General features: G+C 51.7%; 1 protein-coding gene and 2 non-coding genes across 11 annotated transcripts in view; all 3 read left to right on the forward strand.

The window, feature by feature from the left end:
- The window catches only part of EIF4G1 (eukaryotic translation initiation factor 4 gamma 1), a 97,650-nt gene that overhangs the window by 64,885 nt on the left and 20,603 nt on the right, over positions 1 to 12,162 (forward strand). For 8 of the 9 annotated variants that reach the window (XM_063131861.1, XM_063131862.1, XM_063131866.1 and 5 more), the window contains 6 exons: positions 4,947 to 5,121; positions 7,328 to 7,461; positions 7,798 to 7,917; positions 8,221 to 8,394; positions 9,692 to 9,889; positions 11,044 to 11,196. In XM_063131861.1, coding sequence (XP_062987931.1) covers positions 4,947 to 5,121; positions 7,328 to 7,461; positions 7,798 to 7,917; positions 8,221 to 8,394; positions 9,692 to 9,889; positions 11,044 to 11,196 — 954 coding nt within the window. The remainder of the gene's footprint in view (positions 1 to 4,946; positions 5,122 to 7,327; positions 7,462 to 7,797; positions 7,918 to 8,220; positions 8,395 to 9,691; positions 9,890 to 11,043; positions 11,197 to 12,162) is intronic. The other variant, XM_063131859.1, reaches the window with a different exon arrangement.
- LOC134403219 (small nucleolar RNA SNORD66) lies at positions 5,167 to 5,243 on the forward strand. The gene has a single exon (XR_010025758.1). It is a non-coding gene; the product is annotated as a small nucleolar RNA SNORD66 (small nucleolar RNA).
- Positions 7,973 to 8,049, forward strand: LOC134403220 (small nucleolar RNA SNORD66). The gene has a single exon (XR_010025759.1). It is a non-coding gene; the product is annotated as a small nucleolar RNA SNORD66 (small nucleolar RNA).

The raw sequence follows: 12,162 nt of genomic DNA on the forward strand, positions 1-12,162 counted from the left end.
GAAATTCTAAAATTGAGATAAATACAAGTATACAAAATTTAAAATTCTAAAACACAGAACATACACACATAAAGCGTTAAAAACCGTTAAAAAAAACAAACGAAACATGTGGGTGATTAAGATGTGCCTCCATATGCCTGGGCAAAGAGGAAAGTCTTAACCTGGCGCCGGAAAGATAGCAGCGTTGGCGCCAGGCGAGCCTCGTCAGGGAGATCATTCCATAGTCTGGGGGCCACCACCGAAAAGGCCCTGTCCCTCGTTGCCACACTCCGAGCCTCTCTCGGAATAGGCACCCGGAGGAGGACCTTAGATGTTGAACGTAGTGACCGGGTATATCCACGTCGGGAGAGGCGTTCCGTCAGGTATTGTGGTCCCAAGCCGTGTAAGGCTTTATAGGTCAAAACCAGCACCTTGAATTGGGCTTCCATTTTATTTATTTAATTCATTTAAAACATTTCCTAGCCGCCTTTCGGGCGGCTTACAGCAATACAGAAAAACAGTATGAACGTTAGAAGCAATAAAAGCACACGCAATGAAGTATCAGTTAAAAACAATAAAAGCCAACAGTAAAAACTAAAACTAAAACATTAGAAGCCTGCAAGGATGGTACATGGCGGACCTCTGGTGGGAGTTTGTTCCACAGGTATGGGGGCCACTGCTGAGAAAGGCCCTCTCCTGTGTGGACACCCACCTGGGCAGGTGAGAAGGGCCTCTCTTTCTGATCTTAAAGTACGGGCAGGCTGATAATGGGTGAAGGCCGGTCCTTCACGTCACTTGTTCCCAAAGGAGGGCCGGAAAGCTGCATTTCTCTTCTGGGTGCAAAGGAAGGACGGAGCACTCCAGCAGAAAGGCGGAGGAAGGACGGAGCGCCACAGCTCTCCTCTGCTGCCTTACTCACTTGCCTGCATGGAATTCTATGCGCTCGCTGGCATTCATTCATTCATTATAGCACTTTTATCCCGCCCTTTAGCCAAAAAAGGGTTTTTAAGGCGGCTTACAAAAATATTTCTTAAGACATTCCCTGCCTACAGGCTTACAATCTTAAAAAAAAAAACCATGACACAAAAGGAAAGGGGATTGGGAGGGAGGAGGAAAAATGTGATGCCTGCAGCTATCAGGCTAGTGCTTTTAAATGGAAGTTTGTTTTTAAAGGAAGGGGTGGGGCGAGTGGTAATGTAAGAAGAGATGTTTGGATTCCAGAGCTACACCGAGCAAGCGTAGGCATTGGCTTCAGATTTCAGCATTTTGAAAAGCTTGGCTTTCGTTATGAAACCTCCAAAGCCAGACGGGGGGAGGGCAGCTGACCAGAGGTCACGGAAAGGGACTTCAGTATCCTGCATATCTCTCTGATTCTCTCCCCCAACCCCATGACCAGTATACATTGTGCAAATACCAAGGAGAGTCAAGACAAAATAACATAGTAAGAAATATCCCCCCTCATTTCCCCAAATTATACCCTTTAAAAACCGCTAAAAATGTTCTTCTCCCCAAAAGAAACTTAACAAAACTGCTCATGAAGGTATGCTTACCTTGTGAAGGCATGGAAATAATTGTATGTTGACCGCGAACGGATACAGTTTTTTAAAAAACGTCTGTAGAAGGTGGCAAGTGTGTTTCCACCACCAGCTCCAGCAGCGGCTAGTGAAACCTTCAATCCATCCCCATCACTTGAATAATGTTAGTTTATTTCAAAACACTGAGGGGGGTGGGGGCTGTTGTTCTTTCATTCGGGCTGTTAAATACCTCTCTTCACGTTCATATCCTTGTTTTATCACCATAGGTTGTCATTTTTATCATAACCAATACCTCGTTTGCTGTGATAAACTCCTGTGTCTCCGCAGTAAAGCCATTAACAGTGAAACGCAACCTTTCCAAGCATTCAAAATAGATTATTCACACTGGGATAGAACAGAATAATTGATTGTTGCTTGATTAACCTATCCAGCATTTTATTTATTTATTTATTACATTTTTATACCGCCCAATAGCCGAAGCTCTGGGTGGTTCACAAAAATTAAAACCATAATAAAACAACCAACAGGTTAAAAACACAAATCCAAAATACAGTATAAAAAGCACAACCAGGATAAAACCACACAGCAAAATTGATATATGATTAAAATACAGAGTTAGAACAGTAAACTTTAAATTTAAGTTAAAATTAAGTGTCAAAATACTGAGAGAATAAAAAGGTCTTCAGCTGGTGACGAAAAGAGTACAGTGTAGGCGCCAGGCGGACCTCTCTGGGGAGCTCATTCCGCAACCGGGGTGCCACAGTAGAGAAAGCCCTCCTCCTAGTAGCTATCTTTTGGCAGGGGCTCATAGAGACGGGCCCCTGTAGATGATCTTAAGGTCCGGGCAGGTACATTTGGGAGGAGGCGTTCCTTCAAATAACCTGGCCCCAAACTGTTTAGGGCTTTGAATGTCAATACCAGCACTTTGAATCGGGCCCGGACCTGGACTGGCAGCCAATGAAGTTGTAAAAGGACTGGCGTAACGTGATCTCATCGGCCAGTCCCTGTTAGTAACCGTGCTGCCCTGTTTTGTACCAGCTGAAGTTTCCGGACCGTTTTCAAAGGCAGCCCTACCTATAATGCATTGCAGTAATCCAAATGAGAGGTTATCAGAGCATGGATAACTGTAGCTAGACTATCTCCGTCCAGATAAGGACGCAGTTGGTACATCAGCCTAAGCTGATAAAAGGTGCTCTTTGCCACTGAGTTCACCTGTGCCTCAAGTGACAGTTCTGGATCCAAGAGCACCCCCAAACTACGGACCCGGTCCTTTAGAGAGAGTGCAACCCCGTCCAGGACAGGGTAAACATCACCTCGCCAGACAGATTAACCACCCGCTAACAGTACCTCCGTCTTGTCTGGATTGAGTCTCAGTTGTTAGCCCTCATCCAGTTCATTACCGTGCCCAGGCTCTGGTTCAGAACAGCCACTGCCTCACCTGGGTTTGATGAAAAGGAAAGGTAGAACTGGATATCATCCGCATATTGATGACACCTCAGTCCACATCTCTGGATAGCCTCCCCCAGCAGCTTCGTGTATATGTTAAACCACATAGGGGATAAGATAGAGCCCTGTGGAACCCCATGGCTTAGGAGCCATGGTGCAGAGCAATAATCCCCCAGCACCACCTTCTGGAATCGGCCATCCAAGTAGGAGCGGAACCACTGCAACGCAGTACCTCCCACTCCCAGCTCAGACAACCTATCCAGAAGGATACCATGGTCGATGGTATCGAAGGCCGCTGAGAGGTCCAGGAGAACCAACAGGGTCGCACTCCCCCTGTCTCTCTCCCGACAGAGGTCATCTCACAGGGCGACCAAGGCAGTTTCCGTTCCAAAACCAGGCCTGAAACCTGATTGAAATGGATCTAGATAATCCGTTTCATTCAAGAGTGCCTAGAGTTGTCCCGCAACCACCCGCTCAAGCACCTTGCCCAGGAAGGGGACGTTCACTATAGTTTTTAACGTCTTCCAGGTCCAGGTTTGGCCTGGAAGATGAAAATAAGGTATCAGACCTCTAATTTCTTGCAAATGGAACCGGTTATAAAAGGGTAGGGCAGCCTTCCAGATGTTTTGGACTACAATTCCCAGCACTCCTGACCACTGGCCATGCTGGCTGGGACAGATAGGAGTTGAAGTCTACTTCCCACCAGTCCCTAACAGCATGGCCAATGGTCAGGAATGCTGGGAGCTGTAGTCCAAGACATCCAGAAGGCGCCAATTTGGAGGAGGCCATTGGAGGGTATTCTGAACTGGCGCATAGTGCTTATGCCAAGACAAGTGTGTGCATAATGTATAAATGCATTAAATCTGGTGACAGAAATCACCGTTAACAACAGTCTCCTCCTCTGCCTTCAAATGCTTGGTTCTCTTCTCTCCCCCCCCCCCCACCCCTCTGGTTTTTATTGTGAATATTATCAAAACAGAATAAACAAACAAAAAACACTCTAAGAAAAACAAAGAAACATTACATATATCGGAATGTCATCCTTTCCCACCCACCCCATCAGATATACCGTTTATTAACAAAAAGGGGGTGAGAGAGTTATGCATAAGTTTCAAGAAACGCAGACCATATATATCTATGTATTTATCCACTCGCAAGTCACGCCTGTATAACACCCGTTCAGATGTTGATAGCGTTGTTAGTCCTCAGCCCATTGCATTATGGGAGGTGAGCATTTGTCCTTCCAACGCGATAGTATAAGTCTTTTAGCGGTCATAAGGGCTCTGAAAATCCATCTGCGCTGGCCATGTGTGAGCTTCCAAGAAGCTGGTAGGTAGTTTAGGAGGACATGCACATCGTTTCATATTAAAGACTTGTTCCAGTACAAAGTTTATCCTTGTTACAACCTCCTTCCAAAAGGGGGCAACTACTGAGCATTGCCAAAACATATGAATTAAAGAAGCATTAGGTGCGTTACATCTGCCAACAGTTATGCTAGTTAGACAGGCTCCTTATTGAAAGGGCATTGTCGGTGGAAGGCCTGGCGCTTTCACAGGGCCTCATGATGGTGGGGATTCCAAAGCTGGAGAGGATGTTTGCCAGCCCTTGCTGTTCCCAGGTGAGGGCTTGTCTTGAGGGCATCCGGAATGGAAGGAGCACTTGGCAGCCTTGGCAAAACTACAGCTCCCAGGATTCCTTGTGGGGGGTGGGGGGAAGCCATGGGAGCTGCTTGCTTTCAGTAGCACAGATGTTCATGCTGGTTGTGTGAACCTCTGTCGGGTTAAAGGGCTTGAGTTGGGAGTCAGGATCTTGCAAGTGGAATCTCACTACCTACAGGAGGGGAATGGGTTTTGTTGTCTTGAGCTGGGGATGTCTCCTTGCGGGTTCAGCTGCATCTTGTCTGGCTGAGCCCCACCAGCTGTGGCTCTATGTTGGGTCCTGTCCTTGGCCTGTTCTGGATTTGCTCTTCTCTGCCTGCCCTGCTAGGTCAGTGAGGGGGGCTCTGAGACGGAGAACAAGCCCCCTGTGCCAGCCCCGGAGCCCGAGGAGCCTGCCCCGGTGCGCTCCCCGGAGGAGGCCGAGGAGACCTGGGAAGAGAAGGAGGATAAACTAGACCCCGAGAAGGTCAAGCAGGCGGACCAGAAGTACGGCTACAAGGAAGGTGAGCCTGAGCTGGGCGGCAGTCATCGTCCTGCTCTCGTGGAGTCTCCTGTGATGACCTCCATTTTGAGCCATCGTGTCTGGGCCACTGACACACCGTGATGGAACTGAGGATCTGAGCAGACTCGTGATCTCGGGAACGGTTGGGTTTTCATGGGCTGTTGCGGCGGCTTCATAGAAATCCTCCTGCCAATTGAATGTTGAGCGCTGGTTCATGTCGCACCCTTTTTAACAGGGCATCGTGCTCGCAGAAGCTGTACTGTGAATGTATCGGCTCCTGGTTCCAACAGCTAGTGGGGAGAGCCATGTGGCCTGACGGCCCTTTCCTTGCCTGAAACGCCAAGAAGCTAACCACCTCGGCCAGCCTTCCTCAACCTGGGGCGCTCCAGATGTGTTGGACTACAACTCCCAGAATGCCCCAGCCAGCTCAGCTGGCTGGGGCATTCTGGGAGATGCAGTCCAACACATCTGGAGCGCACCCCAGGTTGAGGAAGGCTGACCTAGGCTGTACATATCCCTCCTCTCCTTCAGGGATAGCAACTTTTCCTTGCTGTTGGGAGGGGAAGGACACAGAGGAATTCCAGCAGCTCTTTGCAGTGACTTCCTTGTTTTCTCTGGCAAGGCAAAGCCGGGTTGGTTTTGAAAGTGACGTGGCGAGGTGCTTGGAATTGCAGCTCGCTGAGAACGCACGGTGATGCGGTGCCGCTGCGGCACCGACTCTCTTGGAGCCAGAGACCAGCACTTGCACGAAGCGGCTTTGGTGGGCGGGTTGTTGGTGTTGTCAGTGTGCTGCATCTTCAAGAGTTTAGTTTCAGAAACACCCCAAACTGACTTGGAGGGAAGGTACTGTGACTCTCTAGCTGCTACACAGAAAGAGCGACGGCGATTGCTATGCAGCCTTTGTTCAGCAGCTGCGGCTGCCAGGTTCTATTCAGAGCAGAGAAGCCAGGCAGTCCCTGCCTAGAGAGAGCTAGTTGTCTGTGTTAGATCATCAAGATGGGCTGGAAGATCAGGATGTGCGACTACAAGAGTCCGAAAGGAGAGAAGGGTGTGAGTAAGGCGACTGAGAGCATCTGCCAGGCGCCTGTGGGAAGGTGATAGTTAGTGGTTGGCAGATTTGTTTTGCCATGGCAAGTGTGCTGTCACCCGCATAGAATCATAGAATAGCAGAGTTGGAAGGGGCCTACAAGGCCATCGAGTCCAACTCCCTGCTCAATGCAGGAATCCTCCCTAAAGCATCCCTGACAGATGGTTGTCCAGCTGCCTCTTGAAGGCCTCTAGTGTGGGAGAAGAGCCCATAACCTCCCTAGGGAACTGATTCCATTGTCGTACTGCTCTAACAGTCAGGAAGTTTTTCTTGATGTCCAGCTGGAATCTGGCTTCCTTTAACTTGAACCCGTTATTCCGTGTCCTGCACTCTGGGAAGATCGAGAAGATATCCTGGCCCTCCTCTGTGTGACAACCTTTGAAGTATTTGAAGAGTGCTCTCATGTCTCCCCTCAATCTTCTCTTCTCCAGGATAAACATGCCCAGTTCTTTCAGTCTCTCTTCATAGGGCTTTGTTTCCAGACCCCTGATCATCCTGGTTGCCCTCCTCTGAACACGCTCCAGCAATCTCCTCTGGCAGAGATTGCCTCCGCAATAACCGTGGCCTTCTGAGGCCCTCCAAAGCACGTGGCAAGTGTAGGGACGGATAGCCTCCCCACCGCCACCCCCCAAGTTGGAGAGGAGGGCCAAGAAACAAATCTGTCCACCGTCATCCCCAGCTTGGAGCGAAGTTGTGGAGCAGGCAATTGACCCTGACCTCACATCATGATACTATTTGAGGTCAGGAGCAAGGCCTCCCCACTTGAGGGAGAGGCGGGTTCCTGGCAATCACGGTCATTCAGTTGTCCAAAAATTATGGGTTGTGATGATGCTTATGGATGTGCAATCCTTGTTGCCCTGTGAATGAGTGAAGATGTTCCTGTTCCTGCTGCGCTGGGGAGTTTCTAACCTCCTGGCATGAATCAGAATAGCAGAGTTGGAAGGGGCCTACAAGGCCATCGAGTCCAACCCCCTGCTCAGTGCAGGAATCCACCCTAAAGCATCCCTGATAAGATGGTTGTCCAGCTGCCTCTTGAAGGCCTCTAGTGTGGGAGTGTGAACTGTGGTAAAAGAGGCAGTGCCCTTCAATGTGTTGCTCTCCACCTTCCTCCCCTTAACAGAGCAGTGGAAGCCCCTGAACCCGGAGGAGAAGAAGAGCTATGACCGGGAGTTCCTGCTGGGTTTCCAGTTCATCTTTGCTAGCATGCAGAAGCCCGAAGGGTTGCCCCATATCACTGAGGTGGTCCTGGAAAAGGTCAGTCTCCCATTTCCGATTAGATGCACCAGATGTTGGGCCGACGCCTCCGTCGAATTTCTTGTGTGGTGTAGCCACAGAGTGCACCCTAGTCAGGATAACCTGAGGCGGGTTTGGCATTGCCACATGGGGTGGGGGAAAGAACGGCAGCGTAGGGTCCCATAGGGCAGAGAGGAGGAACTGGCGGTCCGGCTGGCATTTGGCCTGCGGTGTTTTCCGAGAAGTGGAATTTTAGATCCGTTTAGAGGCAAGCGATCCGCTCGAAGCTTGCCCCTGCTCAGACTCTCAGACCTGGTGCCTTTTGTGTTTCTCTCTCCCTGCCTCTTGACGTAACAGGTAAATAAAATGCCCCTCCGACCTCTGGATCCTGTGCGCCTGAACACCATGAATTGTGGACCGGACTTCACGCCCTCCTTCGCCAATCTGGGCCGCCCAGCCCCGCCCAACCGTGGACCAGTACGTATCGTCAACCCTTGTCTGACTTCTGGCAGGTGTTCTCTGACTGCCTTGCCTGCATGATGAACTCCTAGTTAGTGCCATCGTGTCTGGGCCACTGATGCTCTGTGATGGAGCTGAGGATCTGAGTAGGCAGCTGAAGGAGCTCTCAGTTGGCTCCCCCGTCCGTTAGAGCCAAGCATGCTGTGAAACAGGCTAGCGCGGCACTTGCAGAGCCGTTACTGAGCGTGGGGGCTGGGCCTACTGGCATCTGGGAAGTGCTGACATCACTCCTGGGTTTCTCCCCGCCCTCCACCTCCACAGCCTGCAGGGCCAGGACCGCGCCGTTCCCAGCAAAGCCAGCGGAAAGAGTTCCGGAAGATTATCCCCAACGTGTCTCTGAACGAAGACGTCAAGCTCAACAAGGCTGAGAAAGCCTGGAAGCCCAGCAGCAAGCGAGCCAGCGAGCCGGAGGATCCCGAAAACGTCAAAACCCAGGTCGGGATTCATGAGACGGAGCAGAAAGGTTTTGAGAAGTCTCCTGCTAGCTGGCTGCAGGGAGGTTGGGGTGTGTGTGGTCTTATTCGGCCAGCTTGAGTCATCGGGATTCAGCTTGGCCTTGGGTATAATAGGATTACCCTTCTCCTACCCGACAGTAAGACCAAGTGAGTTCTAGAAAAGGGACGGATTTAAAAACAAAACAAACTCTCTAAATGGAATTAAGGCAGCCTTCCTCAACCTGGGGCGCTCCAGATGTGTTGGACTGCATCTCCCAGAATGCCCCAGCTGGCTGGGGCATTCTGGGAGTTGTAGTCCAACACATCTGGAGCGCCCCAGGTTGAGGAAGGCTGTATTAAGGGCTAGTAAAATGCAGGCGAGCAGCGGGTGTTACCAGAGTCAGAGGGTGACAAGGAAGCCAGCATGGGACGGGGGTTATTGGCCTGCAGCCCCTGCCAATTCCTTGTCAGCTGAGGCATTTGCACCAGCACCATGGGGCCTCGAAGGGAAAAGGTAAGAGATCATAGAATAGTAGAGTTGGAAGGGGGAATGCACCCTAAAGCATCCCTGGCAGATGGTTGTCCAGCTGCCTCTAGTGTGGGAGAGCCCACAACCCTCCCTAGGTCATGGGTTCCATTGTTGTACTACTTTAACAGTCAGGATGTTTTTCCTGATGTCCAGCCAGAATCTGGCAGCTCCCCCGAGGAGGAGGTGGAGTCAGAGAAATGTGAGCGCTCCTCTCTAGCGCAGGCTACGACAGCCCCTGCGTGAAAGCCAGCTGTCTGCTTTCCTTCCAGCCCGCACAGCTGATGAGGCTGTCCAGCTGAGCGCACCCCTCGGCGCCGAGGGATGGACAGCAGCTCTCCTGTTCCATGCCTCCTCCGTTGCTGTGCATCTCCCCGCCCCGTGTTTGCAGGCTCAGTTGTGGGGAGAGGAGGAGGGGGCAGCCTGGAGGGCAAGTGTGGCGTGGGTGTGAAAAAATGCCCTCTCCATCTGCACCTGTGCTGCGTGTAACCCTGCCCCACCTCTCTCTGGATTGTTCTGGAAGAGGGCTTTACAGTGGACCTGTTCCCCCTGGCTTGCGGAGGCTCAAATACACCCTTCCCGACCTGACGAAGATTGTTCCGACAACCCGGCCCCTGTCCAGAGCTCTCCGTTGCTGCCATTCCCTTGTGGGCCAGGGGCTGTTTGGAACTGCTTGTCTGCTCAGAGGGGCGCATTGGGCGGAGAAGGCAGGGCTCTTCTTCTGCAACAGGCTCTTCTTGCTCATCGCCTCTTGGTGTCCCTTTCCCCACAGGAGCTGTTCCGGCGTGTGCGCAGCATTCTGAACAAGCTGACACCGCAGATGTTCCAGCAGCTGATGAAGCAGGTGACAGAGCTGTCCATTGACACAGAGGAGCGCCTCAAGGGCGTCATTGACCTCATCTTTGAGAAGGCCATCTCCGAGCCAAACTTCTCCGTTGCCTATGCCAACATGTGCCGTTGCCTTATGGGGGTAAGTGCTCCAGGCTCTGGGTCCCGGTTCTCTGGGGATGCAAAGGACTTGTTTCCCTTCAAGTGTGTTTCCTTTAGGGATGTGCTCCGCTTCTCTTCGGTTCAGAGAAGCAGGAGCGAGGCGGCCTAATTCGCCTCCGGAAAAGGCGGAGGCGAAGAGAGTCAGGGGGGCTGCGGATCGAGGCGAAGAGGATCGCCTCAATCCGGAGCTTTGCCTGCAGGTAAGGGTGTGTGTGTGGAGTCATCCGGCGCTGCCGGCGCCGCCATCCATGTGGCGGTGGCGGCTGCGGCGCCAGGTAAGGGAGGAGGGACGCTTACCTGCGTCCTTCGCGGGCTTCAGTTGAGGCCCCGGTTGAAGGCGGAAGTGAAGGCCGAGGCCCCTTCCAGCTTCAAAGCCGTGACGGATGCAGGTAAGGGGTCGGGGTCGGGGGGCTGGCCTACCTGGCGCCGCTGGTGCTGCCATCCATGCGGCGGCGCCAGGTAAGGCGGCGCCAGGTAAGGGAGCAGGGAGGAGGGACGCTTACCTGCGTCTGTCGCAGGCTTCAATTGAGGCCCCGGTTGAAGGCGGAAGTAAAGGCCGGGGCCCCTTCCAGCTTCAACCGGGGCCTCAACTGAAGCCCGCGACGGAAGCAGGTAAGGGGGCGGGTGGTGGTGGTGGTGACTTACCTTGCGCCGCCGCCGCTGTCCATGTAGCGACGGCAGCGAAGCCGGATCTCGCTCCGCGGAGTGGGAGACGGGCGGAGCGGCACGAAGAGGATCAGGGCACGAAGCGAATTGGGGGGTCTGTGCACACCCCTAGTTTCCTTGCTTAAAGGATCCTAAACGCTGACTCTCACCATGCAGACTTTTTTGTGACCCTCTTTTAGCTGAAGCTGCATGCCTGTTTTCAGAATTTTTTCTGCAACCATGAAATCTAGAATGCTCAGGGTTGGGTGTTGTTGATTTTTTTTGGGGGGCATATATAGAACAGCAATTCTCAGGAACTTGACCAAGCATCATTACTTTATGTTAGAGGTCTTATTCTATGCTGTTCACAGACAGGTACTAGTGCACTGGAAGCATAATTGGAAATTCTATCCCATTGTGCTGGGGGACAGGGTGTAACTGTGAAGCTCTCTGAAACCTCGCTGTGATTTGCGTCCGTCCCTTCTCTAGCTGAAAGTCCCCACTACTGACAAACCGACCGTGATGGTCAACTTCCGCAAGGTACTCCTGAACCGGTGCCAGAAAGAGTTTGAGAAAGACAAAGACGACGACGAGATTTTTGAGAAGAAGCAGAAGGAGATGGACGAGGCTGGTGTGAGTTGTGTTCGAACCCCCCAGGGGGCTGTGGAGCTTGAACTGGGTGCACTGGAAGGATCCAAGTATTTTAGAACACTTCCATGGTTAGGTGGGAAGGAAAGCTAAGACTGTTCTAGCCCAGAGGAGTAGAGGTAAGAACTTAAGAAGAGCCCTGCTGGGTCAGACCCAGGGTCCATCTGGTCCAACACTTTGTTCACACAGTGGCCAAGCAGCTCTCAACCAGGGACCCACAAACAGGACATAAGGACAACAGCACCCACCCACCCGTGTTCCCCAGAAACTGGTGTACGTAGGCTTACTGCCTCGGATACTGGAGGTAGCACATAACCATCAGGACTAGTAGCCATTGATAGCCTTTGCCTCCAATGGAATTTATCCAACCCCCTTTTAAAGCCATCCAAACTGGTGGCCATCACTGCATCTTGTGGTAGTGAGTTCCAGAGTTTAGCTATGCGCTGCGTGAAGAAGTCCTTCCTTTCATCTGTTCTGATGACTTTTGGCTGGCTGTAGGGTCTTCTTCAAGCCCTTGTTCCATTGGAGGAGGAATAAGATATGGGTAGACATGGAGATGCCTGTATCGTTGGGAGTCCTTTAAGACCCAGGGTGGATGCCCAGGAGGTACATCCTGATCGCGGTCCCTGTTCTTGGAAACAGTGTTGTGGGTCCTTGCTTTGCACGTTTACCTCAGAACGCAGGTTGCTCTTTATACACATGACTAGGGATTGGTGAGAAATAAACCGGGTTTGCATTTTAACGCAAACTTGCCAAATCCGCACTTCTTGAACTGATGCATGAACAGGAACGCAGGTTCAACCCCCCCCCCCCAAGCTCATTAGCTGACCCTGGACCCCTCACTACCTCTCACCCTAACCCACCCCACAGGGTTGTTGTGAGGCTAAACAGCGGGGGAGGGGGAGAACGGTATATAGGAGTTGAGATACGATTGGTTAATAACAGTTAAGACTAAATTAT

Source organism: Elgaria multicarinata, chromosome 8, assembly GCF_023053635.1.
Source record: "Elgaria multicarinata webbii isolate HBS135686 ecotype San Diego chromosome 8, rElgMul1.1.pri, whole genome shotgun sequence".
Classification (NCBI taxonomy): Eukaryota; Metazoa; Chordata; class Lepidosauria; order Squamata; family Anguidae; genus Elgaria; species Elgaria multicarinata.